The sequence below is a fragment of the Vigna unguiculata genome, chromosome 9, assembly GCF_037176805.1.
Source record: "Vigna unguiculata cultivar grain cowpea cultivar isolate G323 ecotype 2 chromosome 9, ASM3717680v1, whole genome shotgun sequence".
Lineage (NCBI taxonomy): Eukaryota > Viridiplantae > Streptophyta > Magnoliopsida > Fabales > Fabaceae > Vigna > Vigna unguiculata.
In genome coordinates, this window is record NC_140800.1 from 28,314,644 (window position 1) to 28,337,026 (window position 22,383).

The window sequence follows — 22,383 nt, forward strand, 5'->3', positions numbered from 1 at the left end:
TTTCTCCCAAAAAACAAAATTGGGATTAAGGGTTTCAGAATTAGGGATTTATGGTTCTGAATAGAAATTAATTAAATTAACCAAAGACAAACATGAATTAAGTATGGGTGGCTCTAATTTGGCCTCTCATCAAATTAGAAATTACTAACTGGTCTTTACACAATATTTATTTTCATGACATATGCCTTTAGCCAAATCTTTAATGGCCCTAACACATTTAATTATGTATCATATATATGCATGATCCAAAATTACTAACACAGCGTGCTTATAAATACCCAAGACCAAGATAAAGAAGACAAGAAGAATGCAAGAGAAAATACAAAAGTGATTAAACACTGTCATATCAATTCTTGAAGAGAAAGAAAAAGAGAGAATACTCGGTGAATATTAGAGTCAAATTCATTTTTTTATAGTGATATTGGGTTGTGTGATAATCATTGTAAAATACTTCATATAATGAAGTATAACCTGTGAGCATGATTGAACTCTCCTGTGTAAGAGATTATTTTGTTGATTGAAATTGTGAGTTCTCTATCTTATGCGGAGATTGAGAAAGGATATTTGAAGAGGTTTATACTCGTGTTTCCTAGATAGGATTAAACTCGTGATACTTGAAGAGGTTGATACTCGTTGTAACCTGAAGAGGTTGATACTCGTGACTTACAAGATTGGACGTAGCCTCAATTACATGTGCATCAGTATAAATTCTTGTGTAATTCTTCTTTGTATTACTCTCTTATTTATAATATTATGTCTGTGCAAAACATTTTTAAAATGTCTACAAGTTCTATTTATCCTCCTTTAGAACCATCTTGTACCAACAACAATAATAGTGGGTGTGAATTTTATGCCTGATTTTGCAGAAAATCTCATAGTTTAGAAAATCTCAAAGGTTAGTTCCCAGCAAGAATTATGTACACATAGATCTTAACTTTTATTTTACAAACCTCAAGTTTTTGGAATAATAGCATTAATTATTCTAACATTTAGAGCACAAATCACCTGCATCAAGTGTATTAAAAACCAATATACTAATATTTTTTATTATATTAGTTGCTTTGTAAACATTAAAGGATGAGAGAATTGATACAATGTCAGCAAAAAATAATTAAGTATCCCACTCATACACGTTGAAGGGATAAGTTAGTCTCACAGTGGCATCAACCCTACTCCGAAACTATTAATGATGCGAATTCAGCATCCAATTGTTTTATTGTTCCAGTTGGCCACTGAAGATGAGAATCAAAGAATGTCCACGTGAACCATTCCATTTAATAATTTTATTCACCATGCACTAGCCAGAACAAGTGCACGTGAACTATGAATACAAAGTTTGAGAATCTCAATGTCTTTGCAGTGAATTCCCTTCGAACCACTATTGTTTCACAAAAAGTGGCTGAGGCCCAAACAGTAGATTCAGCTTTCAGAAAATAATATAGAAAATATAGAGCAAGCCAGCCAAAAGGGCTTGTAATAAGAAGCGAGTAGAAGACAAACAGATAGTGGAAGAGAGAAAAAAAAGAGAGAAAAGAACGTATTCAATGAAGAAACAAGGGTGTGAGGTTGAGGCAACAGACATAAACTACAACATCCGTACAAAGGCAGCAGAGCAACCTTCTAGAATCTTCAGCAAATTTTTACAATTGAATAGGGAAGAAGATGGTTGTGAAGCAGAAGATGAAGAAAAAACTGAACAAAGATCATGCAGTGGAGTTAGGCATGTCCTCAAGAACGTGAATTGCATAGCAAAGCCACTGGAAATTCTGGCAGTTGTTGGGCCAAGTGGGGCTGGGAAATCATCCCTTGTTAAGATCCTAGCTGGTAAAGCTAGTTCACAAAGTGGGTGTATCTTGGTGAATCAAGAACCTGTGGATAAAGCTGAGTTAAAAAAAATTTCAGGGTATGTTTCGCAAAAGGATACTTTGTTTCCCTTACTTACGGTTGAAGAAACCATAATGTTTAGTGCAAAACTAAGGTTACGTCTTCCTCAAGAACAACTATGCTCCAGGGTCAAGTCACTAATTCTAGAGCTTGGTCTTAGCCATGTTGCTAGGAATAGAATTGGAGATGACAGGGTCCGTGGCATATCTGGTGGTGAGAGGCGCCGAGTTTCCATTGGTGTTGAAGTCATACATGATCCAAAGGTACTGATTTTGGATGAACCAACTTCAGGGCTTGATAGTATCTCAGCTTTGCAAATAATTGATATGCTTAAAGTAATGGCTGAATCTAGGGGGCGAACTATAATCCTGACTATCCACCAACCAGGGTACAGAATGGTGAAGTTGTTTAACTCAATACTGTTATTGGCTGATGGTATTGTGTTGCACCATGGCATTGTGGATTTGCTGGGTGTAAATCTAAGGCTAATGGGTTTAGAAATTCCTCTTCATGTTAACGTGGTTGAGTATGCCATTGATTCCATTAACACCATTCAGCAACATAAAAAATGTCAGCAGGTTCAGCTAGAAGCTTCGTGGCGATTACCAAGGAAAATGTTACACGAGATATTTGGTGATCAGGGTGAGAGTAGAAGTGGCAAGTTTACTTTGCAAGAGCTCTTTCAACAATCCAAGTTAATTGATGAAGAAACCATTAGTGCGGGAATGGATATCACTTGTGATTTTGAAAATTCTGTATGGAGAGAAACTATGATTCTCACTCATAGATTCTCCAAAAATATCCTACGCACAAAGGAACTCTTTGCGTGCAGGACAATTCAAATGCTGCTTTCTGGACTGGTTTTGGGCTCAGTCTTTTGTAATCTCAAGGATGGTCTAGAGGGAGCGGAAGAAAGAGTGGGTCTATTTGCTTTCGTTTTAACGTTTATGTTATCAAGCACCAACGAAGCTCTACCAATATTTCTGCAAGAAAGGGATATTCTAATGAAAGAAATATCTAGTGGAAGCTACAGAGTTTCATCTTATGCTATCGCCAATGGCCTAGTTTACTTGCCATTTTTGCTCATACTAGCCATTTTATTCACAGTGCCTCTGTACTGGCTTATTGATCTCAACAGGAATTTTTCGGCATTTTTGTACTTTCTGATGCTAATTTGGCTAATTCTTTACACTGCAAATTCGGTTGTGGTATGTTTCAGTGCTGCGGTGCCTAATTTCATTGTTGGGAATTCATTGATTGCTGGTGCCATCGGTTCGTTTCTTCTGTTCTCTGGATACTTCATATCAAAACACCAAATTCCAAGTTACTGGATTTTCATGCATTATATATCTCCATTTAAGTATCCCTTTGAAGGATTTCTGATAAATGAGTTCTCCAACTCAAAAAAGTGTTTGGAGTACTTATTTGGGGCGTGTGTGGTGAGAGGAGAGGACGTACTTAAAGAGGCAAAGCTTGGAGGGGAGACTAGTAGATGGAAGAATGTTGGGGTGATGGTGTGCTTCATCCTGGTTTCCAGGTTCATTTCTTTTGTAATTCTTAGGTACCGATGCTCACAAGGAATCATTCTAAAAGTATGATGACTCTCTCACTCTCGAGAGGGTTGGTTCACATCACTTGGATTTATCTGCATAGAGGAAACAAAGAAGATATAGAATCATATCAACAAGAAAAAAATGTAACAAGACAACAAAAATGATATTGTGGTGGTTTCTGTTGTCTAGCATTACTTAATTTACACCACCGTCTCTCTCTTCATTCACATTCTTCTTCCCTCCTAATTTGCTTTCACAATACATGTTTTTTTGTATATGCTGGCCGAGGGATTCTGCCGTTTTTATTTTTACACACACAAAAGCTTCAGTATCTTGTGTAGCAACAACTCCCATAATGAACATAGGTGATGCCATAACTGAAGTATGAGCATTTCACCAGGCTTACTCTAAAATCCTAATTTCAATCACAACACACATCTTGTACGAGATGGTATATAGATATTAACAAACAACGTAATGAAGCAATTAACAGCTTGAGATCTACTGAGATATATCTGCCATTCCTTTTTATTGTAGTTTTATATCCCTAAATGCTAATGGCCAAGGGCCCATCTGATTTACAGGAAGCCTCCATTTGTAAATATGACACTTTAACTATTTTGAGCTCATATATTTGGCAATCAAACTGATCATATGATCAAAATCAATGAACTTATCTGCAAGAAAGTTAGCAGACAGAAAGTATATATCAGAGATGCACTGAAGAAGTGGTAACAACAAATCGATGGGTACATTCGAGGTTCTGCATCTTTAGCCTACTTACTATAAATTTGACTTAAACCCTTATGAATAATTTTGGACGAACCTTCATCTCAAATTTCTAGAGCCTTGATCAAATCTGCGAACTTTAATCCCAAATCTTCTTACTTTTTAGTGAAAAACTCAACAACTAGCCAGAAGATTTTCATTTATGCAACTGCTGTATCAGCCTCTGATTCCATTTCACAATGCAAGACAAGTTCAGAGTCACTTTCCTCCTCGCAAATCTCATCATCATCAGCTTCTGGCACATAGCCAGCCCGTTTCATCTGTTCTGTGAGAATTTTCAGAACTAAATGGATGTCCTTCTTACGAGGATGCCTTTTATCTTTCACCATGAAAACATGCACGCGACTCTGAATTTCAATCCAACTGCAACCAGGTTGCTTAACTACTCCCTGTTGCCTCATCTGTTTCCGGACTTTCACCACATCTTTCCATCTTCCAAGCTCAGCATACATATTTGAAAGAAGAACGTAAGGTCCAGAGTTCAAGGGATCAATTTCCATAAGCTTTTCCGCTACATGCTTCCCTAATTTAATGTTTCCATGAACCTTACAAGCAGCAAGTAGAGATCCCAAGACAACAGCATCAGGTTGCATCGGCATTGTCTGCATCAAGTCGTTTGCTTCATCAAGGCAACCAGCCCGACCTAGTAAATCAATCATGCATGTAAAATGGTCCTTCAACGGTGCTAAACCATACTCAAGCCTCATTGAGTGGAAGTAACGTCGTCCTTCTTCAACAAGTCCTGCATGGCTACATGCAGATAGAACTCCAATCATAGTAACATGGTCTGGTTTTTCTCCAGATAGCAGCATTTTCCTGAAAATTTCGAGGGCGACTGTACCATTACCATTTTGTGCATACCCCACTATCATGGCATTCCATGAGACAGTATCCCTTTCTACCATATGCTCAAAAACCCGGCACCCATCTTCAACCATTCCACATTTCATGTACATGTCAATGAGAGAATTCCCCACAAAAATGTCAGATTCTTCTCTAGACTGAAACCAATATCCATGCTTCAAAATGTGAGTGTGAGCCTGTCTACCAAGTTTAAGATCGGCAAGATTGGCACACGCATTAAGTAGATTCCCAAAGGTGTAATGGGTTGGCCAGAGAGAATCCCTCTTCAGGTGGAGGAAAAGTCTAACTGCCTCCTCATTCTCTCCATTTTGTGTGTAACCTGCAATAAGTGCATTCCAGGACACCACATTCCTCTCCATCATCTTTGAAAACATCAACCTTGCCGCTTTCACACTGGCTGCCCTGGCATATCCACTAACCATAGAAGTTTCAGACACAACATCCCTAACTGGCATCCTATCAAAAACCAGTCGAGCTTCCCTAACTCTTTTGCACTTTGCATACATATCAACTAACGCATTACCTAACACGAGGTCGTTCCGAAACTTATCCCTTTTGATGACACGAGCATGAATTTGCAAACCTTCCCTGGTTGCTGACAAGCTCGCACAGGCACTGACTACGCTAGCCAGAGTTATCTCATCTGGTTCAACCCCATTATCCATCATCCTAACAAAAACTTCCAGAGCTTTTCCCGCAGGCCCATTTTGCTCGTAACACGTAATCAAACTGTTCCAAGACACTATATTCCGCACAACCATTTCATCAAAAGCCTTTTGAGCACAAGTCACCGCTCCACACTTAGAGTACATATCAACAAGGGCAGAACCCATATAAACATCTAATAAGTAACGAGATTTTGATATCAAAGCATGGATTTGAACCCCCACATTGAAATCTGTCAACCCTGCACAAGCACTGAGAGCACTCCCAAACGAATACTCATTAACCACAAAATCCTCGCTATGCATGTCAACAAAGAACTTCAACGCTTCCTCAAATCGATCATGTTGTGCAAAACCCGACACCATAGCATTCCATGAGCATTGGTCAGGCTCAGGCATCGACTTAAAAACGTTTAAAGCTTCGTCAAGCTTACCAAACTTAGTCAAAACGCTTAAAATCGCATTATGACTGAAAGTGTTCCTCAGCGGCATATGAACAAACACCTTGCGTGCGTCCTCAAAACAACCGCATTTTCCATAAGCATCAACGAGTCTGTTCTGAATGAAAATTTCAGATGAAAACTGTGTCTTAATGATTCGACCATGAATGCGACGCGCGTCAATTCCAGACTTTGACCGAACGCAAGAGTCCAATAACTTCGCGAAGGGTGAAGAATCGAGGAAACAAAGGTCACCCACCATTTTTTGAACGAATCCATGTCTACCCATTCACAGAAAGACCCTTAATTTGAAGAAGTGAGTCCTTTTAACGAAACCATATAGAAAGACTCCCTTATTTGATTTATTGACAGCAACATGACCATGCTCCCCAACAATATCGTTTCCTCCGTTGAAAAGTGTTCGTTTATGATTTCAAAGTGTGTCTCGGCGAGGAGGGTGAAACTCGCACATGCCGTGCACGGTCACCTAATCAAAACCGCGCTTTTCTTCGACGCTTTCCTCGCCAACGGTCTCATTGACGCGTATTCAAAATGCGGCTGCGAAGAAAGTTTACAAAAGGCCTTCGACGATCTTCCCAACAAGACCACTCGTTCGTGGAACACGCTAATCTCGTTTTACTCAAAAACGGGCCTTTTCGATAAGGCCCGTAATCTGTTCGATATAATGCCTCAACGGAACGTCGTTAGTTATAACTCGCTAATCTCCGGTTTCACGCGCTACGATCTTCACGAAGATTCGGTTAAGCTCTTTCGAATGATGCAAAATGGTCGAAACGTTTTGGTGTTAGACGATTTTACACTCGTTAGCGTAGTTGGAAGCTGCGCTTGTTTGGGTAACGCTAAATTGTTGCATCAGGTTCATGGGGTGGCAGTTATAGTTGGCATGGACTGGAACCTGATTCTCAATAACGCGTTAATTGATGCTTATGGGAAATGTGGTGAACCCGACTCGTCGTATTCTGTGTTTTGCTGGATGCCAGAGAGAGATGTTGTGTCTTGGACATCAATGGTTGTGGCTTACTCTAGAGCTTGTAGATTGGATGAGGCTTGTAAGGTATTTAAGGATATGCCGATAAAGAACACGGTTTCTTGGACTGCTTTGATAACGGGTTTTGTGAGAAATGGGCGTTGTGGTGAAGCTTTTGATGTTTTTAAGCAAATGTTGGAAGAGGGTGTGAGGCCTAGTGCTCCAACTTTTGTGAGTATTGTAGATGCTTGTGCAGAAGAGGCTCTTATAGGAAGAGGTAAGCAGCTGCATGGTCAAATTATTAGAGGCGGCAGTGGGAACTTGTTTAATGTGTATGTCTACAATGCTTTGATTGACATGTATGGTAAGTGTGGAGATATGAAATCAGCTGAAAATTTGTTTGAGATGGCTCCTGTCAGGGATGTGGTTACTTGGAATACATTGATAACTAGTTTTGCACAAAATGGTCATGGGGAGGACTCATTGGCTGTGTTTAGAAGGATGATAGAAGCCAAAGTAGAGCCCAATCATGTGACATTTCTTGGGGTGCTATCTGGTTGTAGCCATGCAGGTTTAGATAATGAAGGGCTAGAGTTGGTGGATTTGATGGAAAGAAAGTATGGAGTGAAGCCTAAAACTAATCACTATGCTTTACTGATTGATTTGCTGGGGAGGAAAAACAGACTCAAGGAAGCCATGAGTTTGACTGAAAAGGTGCCTGATGAAATTGTGAATCACGTTGCAGTGTGGGGTGCAATATTGGGTGCTTGTAGAGTTCATGGGAACTTGGACCTTGCTAGAAAGGCTGCTGAGGCACTGTTTGACTTGGAACCAGAAAATACAGCTAGGTATGTTATGCTAGCAAACATCTATGCTGCATATGGTAGATGGGGTGATGCAAAAAGAATTAGGACGGCAATGAAGGAAAGGTGTTTGAAGAAAGAACCAGCTTTTAGTTGGATTGAGTTGAGAAATGAGAGACACGAGTTTGTGGCCAAGGACAAGCTGCATCCACAGATTGAAGAGATATGTGAGGTGAACAATAAATTAGTCCTTCATTTGAAGGATGCTGGGTATCATCAGCCTTACATTGATTACCCTTTTCTTCCAGATTATGATGATGATTTCAACTTTAGTTAGTCAGTATAGCCGCATTGATGAGAAGCTTTTGTCATAGTGTTATCATGCCACCGTGATTATCAAGAATGCTAACTATCTTCAATCATACTCCTCTCACTACTAGGCTGTGAGACAACCTCATAAGGGTATGTTTGTTTTCATGTTGAGAAGCTTCAACTATCAGTTCAACTCAATAACACAAAGCTCATGAAGAAATTGGAGTGAATATGCATTGGAATGTGTTAAGTTAACTGAAACACCAAAAACTCAGTAACAGTTTTTGCTAACACGTTGAATATTAGTGATCGTGGATCCAAGAAGCAACTAACAATTGGTTTTGCATTGTTGTGTGATTTTGCTCTGCATATGGATCCTTATGGGAAAGCAAGTATTCTCCAAGTAAGAACTGAATGTGGTCATGTTTGGATTAGTTAGGAAGCTTCATTGCAATTACAAACACTGGCATTGTATTGAAATTTGACCAACTGTAGCTATTGATTAGCATTGATCTTGATTATGAAAGATCACTGCAAACAATTATAGGCCTTTCACAGTGAATTGCCGGCTACTGTTTATTGTGTGTAAATGTGTCATCAAGTAAAATTATCCATTATTTATGTACTAAGTTGACTCTTGACAACAGCATGCCTCCTTTTAATTTTAATTTTAAGTTTAAACAGACAGCAGTCAAGTTTCTTGGAAATGATGATAATCTCATGGTCGTTGGGAGGGACCACAATACTTTGGAACACATTGCCGTATGTGTCCTCCTCCCTCATTGTTTATCATACTTTGAGAACATGGTTTAATTAGAAAATGACCACAGTCTGAAACTACTGATTTTCTAAGAAACTTCCTTTGAGAACGTGATTCTAGAAGCTTGACTCTCCCAAATTTAAGCTTTGATGAACACTCTAAAGTCGCTCAATTTATCTCATTCAGAATCAGCCAGCAGTTTCATGACTGTAGTTTCCAAATGCGTTGAAATTTTGCTTGAAGAAAAACGATTTATATCTCGATGGTTTTATGAAATTAAGTTAATAGTGAAGCTATTATCTCATAAAAACTCAACTTTAAATTTAGAATCCATTCTTTTATGTGAAATTGAACAGGTGAATAGTTATAAAAATCATGTTAACTAATATTTTCATCACTACAAGTTTGACAACTGAAAATGTTCAGAACAGAACACTAGAACATGGACTTTAAAACAACGTGAAATTTAATCCAAAGGATGGGTGTGGAAAATGAACATATTGGACCATTTACTTTTACTCCCATCCAAGACGGCAACGACTTGTTCATTACAAATTCCATAGAAAAAAAGAGCAAGAAAAAGACAACATCTTTCCCCAACACTTATATTCGATACCATGTTCTTCTTTGTCCCTTCACTCCTCCCTCAAACATGAACACAACCCACCAAACACACTCTCTTCACGAGAGTGGAGGAGACAGAGAATTCAGTTTCTGGGGTTCACCAAACACCACACCTTATAGTGATTGGGATCAACCACAAGGCAATGAAGCAAGGTTCTATAAGGAAGCAGATTTCGGAGAAACACACCAAAGGAAAAACTTAAAGTTTGAGTATTCACCTTTTTGTTCAACGGCTTCTAACCCTTCAAGGAGCAAAGCTATTGCACGAGGACAAATGGAGCTTATGGAGATGGTGCAAGACATGCCTGAGTCTGGCTATGAACTCTCTTTTCAAGACATGGTGGTTCATGAGAAGCATGTGCTGGAACCAGAACAACCACATCAAAATGAAACTTCCCTGAACAACACACACATGCAAAGTAGTGGCAATAAAGATCAACTCAAAAAGCTAAAGAAGAAGAAGAAAATCAAAGGTAACAGTAGACCTGGTCAGATATTGCGGGTTGAAAGCATGGATAGTGAAACCTTCCTCCTGAAGTTGTTCTTTCCAATCTCTCTTGATTGGATGAAGAAGGATAAAATGAAGAATGAATCCAAGGTTTCTTCTAGACCTTCATTCCAGGAATCTATAAAACAGGTGGGAAAAGATTGGAGAATTAAAGGATTTTCCCTTTCAGGAAACAACACAGAAGATGGCATGAGTGACGCAAACAGGTGGATACTGAAATTCTCCATATGTTTCGGAAGCACTTCTAATTCTAAGGACAGAGAGAGAGAGAGAGAGAGAGAGATAAAATTGTAAAGAAAAAATGAAATGAATTTTTTCACAAGCTAAGTGTATGAACTAATTTATGAAATCTCTGTTATATAATTTTTCTGATCACTAATCCCTTCTATGAAATCCCTCTTACAGAGTACTTGTCCTTTTTATTACACTCAACTCGTTTTATTCAATAAATTTTTCTTTATAACGTTCTGTATTAGATGCCAAGAATCATGATTGTAGTGATCAAATACCTAGAAATTAAAGTAGTTTAATTGAAACAAACTTGCTGTAGTGTATATTATCCACTAATGTTTTTTTTTTTTTTTTGCTTCATCAGGTATGTTGATCACAGTTCTTCATTCTCAAATGGATGCTGGTCATTCCTTCCTTGTGCAAAAGGCAAAACAAAGAATATGAGAGGGTGAATTACTTATAATGGGAATACAAAACATGGGGTGCCATGGAAATTCACAACAGTGATAAAAATGTGAAATAGAGTATTCCAAGGCATTAAGAATCCCAAAGGAAGACACCATAGATTTTAATTCCTAGGTTTGATAGTAATGGTCATTATTAAAATTTCTGTTCTGGTGTTATGGAAAAGATGTTGAAGAAACTGTCAAGGGCATGTATCAGTTAAATATTTGTTGGTTATTCAAAACAAAACCGCATTAGAGTGAGTAAAGGAAATTCATTTCATTGTTCCCTAGTTAGTATTGAGAAATGTAAAGAGCAGCACCAACTTCTATTCGGTCATGATATCAGAGCACATAGCACATGTCAAGGGTTTTGCAGTCCGTTGATTGAAAGTTCAACTTTTGTTTCGAAACTTTTGTCCTGTTCTAGACTTATACGTGTTTTTTAACTATCTATCCATTTCTTTTTTTAGTCCTTAATCTAAAATTCAACATGCTTACCAACTTTCTTTATAGTCACTTTGATTTCTGAATAAAAAATTACGCGTGAATGTTTCTTCATGTCTGCCACATGTTACTGAACCTAAATATTGTGATTAAACGTATATTCTCTTTAAAAATATATCTTTCTGAAACCATTATGTGACATTTTAAATCATTGGCTGAAGTTCAATTCTAACTTGGCATATATGATTTTTGGACAACATATTTGGCTCCTGTTGGCACCTTTGTTAACAGATTTGTGCTAGATATTACAGTGTTTCTGACTTATTTAGGCAAGCCCTGATCTAAGACAGGTATGAACTAAAATGGGTTTTCTTTACCCATCGTAGAGCAATTCAAAACATGAATTACCAAAGTGTTGCACTTTTTTAAAAAAGTTTCAGCGAGCGTAAATCATGAAAATTTGGGACGATTTTGTCATGAAAAAGTTGTGCGAAAATAACACGATTTCAGTTAGTAGAGCTGAAGTCATATCACAACTCAACGACTTTAGTGGATTGGGGAGGAGTTGTTAGAGACTCGGACGACTTCACTTAAGTTAATTTTGACAAGTAAAGTCCTGTCATAGTGGTACAACTTCAATTAACTAAGTATAGTCTTGTGATAATAGCACGACTTCAATTAATTGGCAATAAGGAAAGTCTTGACATAATGGCATGGCTTCAGTCAATTTTGGCAGTAAGCAAAGTCTTATTTTATCATAGTGGCATGACTTTAGTTAATTGGCAATAAACAAAGTCTTATCATAATGACACGACTTTAGTTCGAATCATTTGTGTGGAGTCATGACTTACTTGTAAATAAAATTTTTTATTCTTTCGGTAGTTTCTTACAATATTATTAAATTGAATAAAAAAGTTAAAATTTTGTTGTATAAATTATATGAGAAAAAAATAGATATGAAGACAAAGAAAAGAGAAAGTTTTCTTAATAAGAAATACATGAAATAAAACATCTCTTGAATGACATATATTAAAATTAAAGTGAAGAAAGTCGGTGAACTAAAGTGACGAGAGTTCCATAAAATGAAATTTCACTATCTATTTGGACAGTTGCTTCTGTTATGACCAATACTCCTACAAAAAGAACATTTCTTTGGTTTATTTGGCAGTGACTAGTCCATTTCATTGTGGATACGAGTTGTAGTTGGTCTTCCTGGTTTGTTTTGTCGCATGTGGGGATCGGGAATTAAATTTGGGCCAATATAAGTAGACCAATAATCTTCACTTTGAACAAGCTGAAATTGCACCACATATGCCTTGAAGATATTTTGGAGACTATGGACAGGGTCTATATATGTTGAAGGTTGTAAATGGAAGGATGAGCAAACAACCATTACATGAGTGCAAGGTAGGTGAAGAGCTTGAAACTCCCCGCAATCACACCACCACTCAAACAACAATGATGTCCAAGTTGGGACTGAAAATCTCCTGAACATCGAACACTAAATTTTGACGATCATATCTCTGAACAAGGCACATGGCATATTCACTACTGCAGTAAAGGCTTTTCGCCCTGGTTATTTTCCTCATTTTGTCTCGGGTCTGGAACCGAGGCATATTGGGGTGAGACCAAAAGGCACCCATTTTGGCCTCGATTGTTACCCGAAGCCATAGAGTTCCATTTCTGCCTCGGGTCAAAATAGAACCGAAGCCAATCATCCTCGCCGGCGAAACGCAGCAGCCACCACCATCTTCTTCCACGCATTTACACCATGCTCGAGCAACCCTAATTTTCATCATCTCTTTCCATCACCATGGCAGCCGCCACCCTTGTCGGAAGCAAACTTTCCAGCCACCACAGTTTTGTCTTCTTCTCCACAACGCACCACTGCACTGCAACAGCTTGTGCAGCAGAAACACCATGAGCCACCACCTATAGCCAACACAAAACCTGCAGCCAACAGAAACACAAATCCACAACCTGCGCGAAACACGAACGCACATCCAGATGCGGACCACCATCATCACGCCACCGTGAACGACGCACCAGATGCAGAGAGCAGCGCCACCGCGAACAAAGGCAGCAAACCACCATTGCTGTAGAATCACCACCACTGCAACAACACAACGCCACCACCACCTTCGAACAGATCGGAGCAGCAGCGAATCCGCGCCACCAAAGCCACCATTGTTGCATCTGGAACGTCGACGACATCACCACCGTGCCTAGAACAGCCATGCCGGAGGGAGAAGAGAAAGAGTACTGTTGTAGAGAGGGGCGCGGGGAAGAAGAAGAGAAAGGGGGCTCACGAATTTGGTGCCCTAATTAAACCATATGGCCTCGGTTATTAATTGAACCGAGGCATATAGCCCTATTTGGCACCGGTTCAGACCCACCCGAGGCCAAAGAGGTAACGACTAGTGGGTTTTTGGCTTCGGGTCTGTGTAACCGAAGCATATGAGCCTCCTTTGGCACCGGTTTTCAGCGAACCAAAGCATATGAGCCTCTTTTGCTTCGGGTTAAGCTGAACCGAGGCATAAAAGTTGTCTGAAATTGCAAAAATGCCACCGCGCCATTATATGCTTCGGTTCTTGGACAACCGAGGCATATAAGGCGAGGTAAAAATGAATTTTTGCACTAGTGATTATTGTTCATTTTTTCTTAGTAAAGCATAAATATCCTCTAGATATTAGTGGTCAATTCGTAACATGTATTCAATCTTTGTCCTTCATTCCACAAACCATTTTTTGGTTTGTTCGAAAAAAATTTTAACAACATCACAAATTGACAATGATCTTACTCCTTTCAAAACAAAATTCATACATTCGACTAAATTTGTTGTCATATAGTCGTATCTTTTTCCCCATCATAAGCTTGGGTCCACTTTTGCAATGGTAGTTGATCTATCTAAGAAGCTGCTTGATGAAATTCGGCTATCATAGCATATATTTGTATTTGAAGTCTAGGTTGTTTCATTTCATAACTTGTAATAATTTCATTATTAAAATTACGTAATAAAATAACAGTGTTTGTTGTATATAAAAATTGCAAAATAATTAATATAGGTACCAATGTTTAGTAGTTGTGTCTTCAATTCTACATTTTTGAATCATTTGTTGAAATTTGAGACAACATGGCGAATGCAATAAATGAATGTGAGTCCACTTCCTTACCAGGCAACTTTCGGAGAATGTAGTGCTGAAAGTATGGTTGTGCCTCTGTCAGTGGTCAAGCATACATTTGGTTGAGGTGTCACATATTCTCGCAACAGTTGGAAGAAACAGATCATGGCTTCCTTCGTTTCACTTCCACAATAGCAAAGGCTAATGGAAAGATGTTGTGGTTGTCATCTTGACCAATTGTTGTCAATAATGTACCACTGTATCTTCTAGTCAAAAAAGTGTCATCAACTTGCACTATTGGTTTGCAATAGTTGAATCCATCAATGCAAGGCTTAAAACACCAAAAAACCCTTTGTAAGATGTATACTAACATGTCTTGTACACCATCAACAACATATTTATGATTTAAGTCACATGTCTTCAACAACATATTTGCGATTTCTTTTCATCTTAACTAAACATTTTCCTTTTATATTAAAGTACGAAACACCATAAGAGTCTTCCCAACCTCCACCACACACTCCTTATCAACATGTTGGGTCTTCTTCATATGTTCAACAACCTTAGTACCAGTCGTTTGGTCAACTGAGTTTTTAACCATTGCCTTTTCCACCGTACATGGATGTCTCACAACCAATGTCTTCACATACTCCATTCCAGCAAGTTCCATACACATACAACATGTTTCCTTAACAAGCATATACTTTTTCTGGTCCTACACAAAGTGTATTTGCCACTTCTTCGTTAACACCTCCATCCACATATCCCACATCCTTCCCGCAATACTATCAGCCTACAATGCCGCCACAAATGTTGAAAGATGTTAACTAAAGAAACAAGATGAAGATAATGATAATGACGATCTAGTTCAGATCCTCAAATAAGACCTAGATAACATCGAAGAAGACTTTCTTATGGCACAGACTCTTATAAATAACTTTCACGTCCTATTGTAATGAACAAAATCATCATGAACATTTTTAAGTAATTATATGCTTTATTATTTAACTAATTAATACCACAAAAAATATTTCATTTTTATTCAGCCAACAAATCCATTAACGTGCATTAATATAACTAAAAAAATGCATTAACTGAAGTCATTCAAATATGATACGACTTTTTCATTAGAAATGTAATACTAAAGTCATGCTATATTGACACAACTTTGTTTAAACACATAATTAACTTAATTAAAGTCCTATATATATGATATGACTTCACATCTTAAAAAAAAAGTATTATCATTTTGGCACGACTTTAAGTTACTCTAACACAAGTCATCTTAATTTGACATGACTTCTTTGTAATAAATTCATATCATTTTGTCATGAGTTATCCTTAGAATTTTTAAAATTTCTACACTATTTTGATAAACTCAACAGAATTGCACTGGAATAGTAAAAAAAAACCACTAAAATGTATATAGACAAAAATTATTTAAGCTGTCCATTCACAAGAATTTATTAAAGAATGAAAAAAAAAAAAAAGCTATGAGGGGAATATAAAATAAATACTGGTATGTAAAAGTGTGGCAAGCATTAATCTCACATTTGAAATTGAGATTTGACGATTAAAATTAGAACAATGCAGCAACATAAATTATGATCAATGATAGAAAGAAACAAGTGGAGGATAGAACCTTACCACAACAACCACAAAGTTGTGTATGAAACAAACACCGCAAAAGGAACCAACCATGTTTGATATTGTTCTTCTTCTGGTTCCTCACTCACTGTAACTGCCAACACTTTCTGCTCAAGAGTCAACACTCACTCCTCCATGGCCATGGCCACCCTCTCCTTCCCCATTTTCCCCACAACCTCCACCTTCAGGTTCAAAGCATCCGCCGAGGTCGCCACCCCAGCCACCAAGGTGGTTCCCGCTGTCATTGTCGGCGGCGGAAGAGTGGGGCAGGCCCTACAGGCCATGGGCAGCGGCCAAGACCTCCTTGTTCGCCGCGGAGAGGCCGTACCACTGAACTTTGAAGGCCCCATTTTGGTGTGCACGAGAAACGATGATCTTGAAACCGTGCTTCAATCCACTCCTTCTTCCAGATGGGACGGTGCGTTTCTCACTGTGTCATGCATTGTGGGTTGAATTCGTGTTGATAGACATTGTTAGGAGTTGAAAGATCGATTGAACAGAGAATCTCTAGGATTAACTTTCACGTGATTATATAGCTATCGTATATTAGTGTTGTCATCTTACTCGATGTGGGATTCCTAGAACTTTTTCTGGCAATGATTTGGTGTTGTTTTTTCAGATTTGGTGTTTTTCCAGAACGGAATGATGGAGCCGTGGCTTGAGAGCAAAGGGTTGGATGATGCAAACCAGGTGTTGGCTTATTTTGCAGTGTCGAAAATTGGAGAGGCACCCATTGATGGCATCACTGATACCAATCCTGAAGGCCTTACTGCTGCATATGGCAAGTGGGCTTCTGTTATTGCTGCAAGGTTAAATGCTGGAGGCCTCTCTTGCAAGGTATGCATACATACTACTACTGAAATTAGATAACTGTGTAATGAATCCTTGAACTTCTATCATGATATATACAACAACATACTGTCATAATATATCATTTGTATGTCTGAAAACCAGGTTCTTGACAAGAAGGAATTTCAAAAGCAGATGCTGGAGAAGCTTATATGGATTTGCTCTGTAATGCTTGTTGGAGCACGTCATGGAGGGGTTTCCGTAGGTGTTGTGGAAAAGGAATTCCGCACCGAAGTAAGAATGCTCTGCAATTGGCATATTCTCAAACCTAATCTATCGTCATCTGCAGGGTTAGATTAAACTGTGTAGTTAATAGGATGCATAAGATTTCTTCTTTTGGATCTTGAAGAGGTGTCTAGTAGGTAAAAGTGCTGAGATTTTTGTGAAATCAACTTTTGTATAGATTTCTTGTTTTATCAAACAGTTTAAGCAAATATTAATGATGTATTGAGTACTAAAAGGAATAACACTGAGTGATGTTTTCACTTTCAGTTGTCTAGCCTTATAGCAGAACTGGCATCAGCAGCAGCAAGTGAAAAAGGGTTAACATTTGAAGAAGCAATGGAAGAGCGGTTATGTGCATATTCAAGAGCTGTAGCGCACTTTCCCACAGCAGTTAAGGAGGTGAATGACACAATTAGTACAGTAAAGAGAAAAATGATTTTATAACAACTAAATTTTAACTTTCTCTTAAAAAATGATTTTTTCATTTTCTCATTTCTATATATAAATAATTATGATGGTTATACTTGCAGTTCAAATGGAGGAATGGTTGGTTTTATTCTCTCTCTGAGAAGGCTATTGCCCAAGGCAACACAGACCCGTGCCCTTTGCATTCCCAATGGCTAAAAGAGTTGAAAATTGTTTGAATTTAGCTTCAATTCTAGTGCCTCTGTGTGGTTTGTGGTATCAAGAAAATATTTGATACCTTTGCTTATTGATGATCGTTTTATAAATAATCATCAAGCATCTACCGGTAATTACTTCTCATAATTACTTATTATATACTATTTGTCTGACTTGTTCTTACAGGAACATATCAATGTAATTAAGGAAATAAAATATCTTCTTATTCACATAGGTCACCAATGCAAGAGTTATGTATACTCTGCTCACTTCACTGATAAGGGTGTTTTGAAAAAAAAAATCCATAATCATTTCTGTAAGAAAAAAAATGATTTTTTCATATATAAGTTAAAAATTTAATTTCGGAAAAGCTAATATTAACTCGGAAGCTCCAGATTTACCAACTCAGAATCATTATTATCCAAAAGCTCTCATATGTTCTATATATTTGGTTATTGTTGTGCCATTGTTTATTTGCAAAGGTATTTAGACTCAAGTGAGCCAACTTGAGTCTTATGACTATTGCATCATGTAACCCCACGATTAGTAACTGCACCATCATGATAAGAGGAAAAGACTCAACCAATTTTCATCACTGTCGCTGTTATCACCACTGTTACCACTATCGTTGCAGCAAATTTGGAAAATGCGGAGAAAAAATTTCATTTTGGAAAACTTTTTCCAAAACTTATTTCATATGTTCCAAAATACTCTTTCCAAAAATACATTTCATGTAGAGGCATTCTGGAAAATATGTGTGTTGTAGAAATCTCATTCCAAAAAGAAATATGTTATGGTATCGTAACATGCGGAAGCACAAGATCGTAACAATTGGAAATTAAAGGAGAAGCAAATAAAAGAGTAAGAAAAATAACACACAAGGATTTACGTGAAAAACCTCTTTTGAATGTAAGAGGAAAAATCACGGGACGATAATGAACAAAGTTCCACTATGAAAAGAAGAGTACAAAGCTCTTGAATGGGAACAAGAATCCTCACCAAAATACACTCAGGTGTATATTACAAAGTGTGTCTCTGTAAAATGTTTTTCTATATTTTTTTCAAGTCATGGAGATATTATTTATAGGCTTCAAAGTTGAACCACTCAATAAGCCATATGAAGAGTTTTCAGAAACTGCACTAGTAAATAGGTCATATGAAGAGTCTTCAAAACTGCACAGTAAATAAGCCATATGAAGAGTCTCTAAAACTTAAGCAGAGTAATGATTAAAAATTAGTGCTTAAGTAACGTGTGGTATTAGGAATTGAATGAGAACCACATATTCTAACAATCTCCACCTTGGTTCGAATTCTACAAGTGTTCATCGTCCGATAAAGCCCCAAAGGGCATTCAAGTGCTGTATAGACCAACCAAGTCCAAACAATGTTCAAACTTGGTAATTGGAAGCAGCTTGGTAAGCATGTCTGCTGGATTCTCAGAAGTGTGAATCTTTTCAACCATAATTTCTCCAACAACAACAACATCTCTAATAAAGTGATGTTTTATATTGATGTGTTTGGTCTTGTCGTGATAACGATTATTCTTGGTTAAATGAATAGCACTTTGGCTATCACAAAACACAGTAAGAACTTTCTGTGTTAGACCAAGTTCATTTACCAAACCTCGGAGCCAAATAGCCTCCTTCACTCCCTCTGTGGCTGAAATATACTCTGCTTCGGTTGTAGATAATGCAACAATAGATTGAAGTGTTGCTTTCCAACTGATAGCACTATTACAGAGGGTAAAGATGTAACCTGAGAGAGATCTTCTTCGATCAAGATCACCAGCATAATCTGAATCAACATATCCTACAACATTATCAGTTGTAGCCATTTTTTTGTCAAATACCAAGCCAACATGAGAAGTACCTTTTAGATACCGAAAAATCCATTTTACAGCATTCCAGTGTTTCTTGCCGGGATTATGCATATACCGGCTTACCATGCTAACAGCATATGCAAGGTCTGGCCTGGTGCATATCATGGCATACATAAGACTGCCAATAGCATTAGCATAAGGAACATGTGACATGTACTCCATATCTTCCTTTGTATCTGGGCAAAGATTTGAGGATAACTTGAAATGTGCAGCAAGTGGAGTAGAAACAGGTTTACAATCATTCATATTAAACCTATCAAGTACTTTCTCAATATACCTTTGTTGAGATAAAAACAATTTACCAGCTTGACGGTCCCTGCGAATCTCCATACCAAGAATTTTCTTTGCTGCACCTAATTCTTTCATTTCAAACTCATTGCTTAGTTGAGTTTTTAATTTCCTGATAGAAAACTTGTCACGTGATGCAATTAACATATCATCAACATATAGTAACAAGTATATGAAAGATCCATCTTGGAATGTTTGAAAATAAATACAGTCATCAAATTGACTCCTGCAGTAACCTTGCCCAATCATGAAAGAATCAAACCTCTTGTACCATTGCCTAGGTGCTTGCTTAAGGCCATATAAGGATTTCTTCAAACGACAAACAAAATGCTCCTTTCCAGGAACAATAAATCCCTCTGGTTGTTCCATGTAAATTTCTTCTTCCAGCTCTCCATGTAAAAAAGTTGTCTTTATATCTAGTTATTCTAACTTCAAATCAAACAAAGCAACAAAAGCAAGCAAAACACGAATAGAAGTATGACGAACAACAGGTGAGAATATCTCATTAAAGTCAATACCTTCCTTTTGATTAAAGCCTTTAACGACTAGTCGTGCTTTGCATCTTGCATTTTCAACCCCGAGAATGCCATCCTGTTTCTTATAGATCCATTTACACTTTAATGGCTGTTTGTCTTTAGGAAGTTCTGTCAGAGTCCAAGTATTGTTTTTATAAAGACTCTGAATTTCTTCATTCATAGCCCCTAGCCATTGAGAAGACTCAACACAAGAAACAGCTTTAATTCGGGTATATAGCGAACATCAGACAAAGTCCTGACGACACCATCATTAGTCTTGATCTGAATTGTACCTATTCCTGCAATCTTGCATTGGGCAGGCATCATTACCCATCAAGACAACGTCATAATCAACAGATTCAAAAGTAGTGAATAAGTCCTTATAGGGACACATATGAAAAGTACATCCAGAATCAAGGATCCACTATGTTTTACTCCTCTTATTAGAAGAGACAACAGACAAAGTAATGTCACCGTCAGAGTCAGCTTCAATATTGGCAGCTTTAGGGGTTTGTGTGGCTTTTCCTTTTTCTTGTTTTTCTTGTTTTTTCTTTAAGATAAAACAATCAGAAATCTCGTGTCCAGGTTTCTTACAATAGCGACAAAATTTGTTGGATTTGCGTCCCCTAGACTTGGATCTGAACTTTTTGTCACTTGTACTCCTTCTTTCTTGAGTTCTACCTCTGACACTTAAACCCTCACCCTTGTCCACAGAATGAACTTCAAGATCAAATTTTTCTTTGGACAATAAATTAGATTTAACATCTTCAAAGGATAAGGTATCATTATTTCCATACAACATAATTTCTTTGAAGTGTTTATAGGTAGAAGGTAGAGAGACAACCAACAAAACAGCTTTATCTTCATCATCAATTTTAATATCAATATTTTCCAGATCCAAGAGGATAGAATTAAACTCATTAAGATGAGATTGAATAGGAGTACCTTCAACCATTCGAATGGTATATAAGCGTTCTTTGAGACGAAGCTTATTTGCAAGGCTCTTGGTCATGTATAAAGACTCTAACTTTAGCCATAATGCAGCAGTGGTTGTTTCATTTGCTACTTCACGGAGAACCTCCTTTGATAACGAGATTTGGATTGATGATAGCGCCTTTTCATCCAACTCCTCCCATTGCTCATCAGTCATGGAAGCTGGCTTATTTTCTATTCCATCTAAAGCCTTCTTTAACCCACTCTGGGTTAAAACGGCCCTCATTTGGACTCGCCAAATAGAAAAACTAATCTTGCCATCAAACTTCTCAATGTCAAATTTTGCAGACATTTTGGAATTTCCAACTAAGAGCTCTGATACCACTTGTTATGGTATCGTAGCATGCGGAAGCACAAGATCGTGACAATTGGAAATTAAAGGAGAAGCAAATAAAAGAGCAAGAGAAATAACACACAAGGATTTACGTGGAAAACCTCTTTTGAATGTAAGAGGAAAAACCACGGGACGATAATGAACAAAGTTCCACTATGAAAAGAAGAGTACAAAGCTCTTGAATGGGAACAAGAATCCTCACCAAAATACACTCAGGTGTATATTACAAAGTGTGTCTCTGTAAAATGTTTTTCTATATTTTTTTCAAGTCATGGAGATGTTATTTATAGGCTTCAAAGTTGAACCAATGAAGAGTCTTCAAAAACTGCACTAGTAAATAGGCCATATGAAGAGTCTTCAAAACTGCACCAGTAAATAGGTCATATGAAGAGTCTTCAAAACTGAAGCAGTAAATAGGCCATATGAAGAGTCTCTAAAACTTAAGCAGAGTAATGATTAAAAATTAGTGCTTAAGTAACGTGTGGTATTAGGAATAGAATGAGAACCACATATTCTAACAAAATATATACGTTCTAGAAATTCTATTTTAAAAATTACATCTCAAAAATTTTAGTTCGAAAAAATTATTCTAGAAATTT

At 37.6% G+C, this 22,383-nt stretch overlaps 4 protein-coding genes and 1 pseudogene across 4 annotated transcripts; 4 read left to right on the forward strand and 1 right to left on the reverse strand.

Annotated features, from left to right (window-relative positions):
- Window positions 1-1,524: 1,524 nt before the first annotated feature.
- SLO2 (Pentatricopeptide repeat (PPR) superfamily protein) lies at window positions 1,525-6,484 on the reverse strand. The gene is made up of 2 exons (XM_028049537.2): window positions 4,264-6,484; window positions 1,525-3,529 (listed from the first exon to the last, which is right to left on the reverse strand). The coding sequence occupies exon 1, from the start codon at window positions 6,482-6,484 to the stop codon at window positions 4,367-4,369; it is 2,118 nt and encodes a 705-aa protein (XP_027905338.1). The 3' UTR covers window positions 1,525-3,529; window positions 4,264-4,366.
- LOC114164776 (ABC transporter G family member 5 pseudogene) lies at window positions 1,545-3,664 on the forward strand (annotated as a pseudogene).
- Window positions 6,485-6,571: 87 nt separating the features above from the next.
- LOC114164777 (pentatricopeptide repeat-containing protein At2g21090-like) lies at window positions 6,572-8,923 on the forward strand. Its single transcript, XM_028049539.2, has one exon. The coding sequence runs from the start codon at window positions 6,572-6,574 to the stop codon at window positions 8,321-8,323; it is 1,752 nt and encodes a 583-aa protein (XP_027905340.2). The 3' UTR covers window positions 8,324-8,923.
- Window positions 8,924-9,536: 613 nt separating this feature from the next.
- On the forward strand, window positions 9,537-11,138 carry LOC114164778 (uncharacterized). Its single transcript, XM_028049540.2, has 2 exons — window positions 9,537-10,396; window positions 10,786-11,138. The coding sequence occupies exons 1-2, from the start codon at window positions 9,537-9,539 to the stop codon at window positions 10,871-10,873; spliced, it is 948 nt and encodes a 315-aa protein (XP_027905341.2). The 3' UTR covers window positions 10,874-11,138.
- A 4,932-nt stretch (window positions 11,139-16,070) lies between these two features.
- LOC114162768 (uncharacterized) lies at window positions 16,071-18,018 on the forward strand. The gene is made up of 5 exons (XM_028046743.2): window positions 16,071-16,498; window positions 16,700-16,917; window positions 17,035-17,163; window positions 17,422-17,553; window positions 17,685-18,018. Exons 1-5 carry the CDS (start codon window positions 16,216-16,218, stop codon window positions 17,796-17,798), a joined length of 876 nt encoding a protein of 291 aa, XP_027902544.2. The 5' UTR covers window positions 16,071-16,215; the 3' UTR covers window positions 17,799-18,018.
- Window positions 18,019-22,383: the final 4,365 nt, after the last annotated feature.

Excerpts from the sequence above, each read along its gene's own strand:
- LOC114164778 (XM_028049540.2), top strand. The coding sequence starts at position 9,537 with ATGGGTGTGGAAAATGAACATATTGGACCATTTACTTTTACTCCCATC. Across the intron at positions 10,397-10,785 it reads GGCATGAGTGACGCAAACAG|GTATGTTGATCACAGTTCTT; the intron begins GTGGATACTGAA and ends TTGCTTCATCAG.
- LOC114162768 (XM_028046743.2), top strand. The coding sequence starts at position 16,216 with ATGGCCATGGCCACCCTCTCCTTCCCCATTTTCCCCACAACCTCCACC. Across the intron at positions 16,918-17,034 it reads CTGGAGGCCTCTCTTGCAAG|GTTCTTGACAAGAAGGAATT; the intron begins GTATGCATACAT and ends TCTGAAAACCAG. Across the intron at positions 17,164-17,421 it reads AAAAGGAATTCCGCACCGAA|TTGTCTAGCCTTATAGCAGA; the intron begins GTAAGAATGCTC and ends TTTCACTTTCAG.
- LOC114164777 (XM_028049539.2), top strand. The coding sequence starts at position 6,572 with ATGACCATGCTCCCCAACAATATCGTTTCCTCCGTTGAAAAGTGTTCG.
- SLO2 (XM_028049537.2), bottom strand. The coding sequence starts at position 6,484 with ATGGGTAGACATGGATTCGTTCAAAAAATGGTGGGTGACCTTTGTTTC.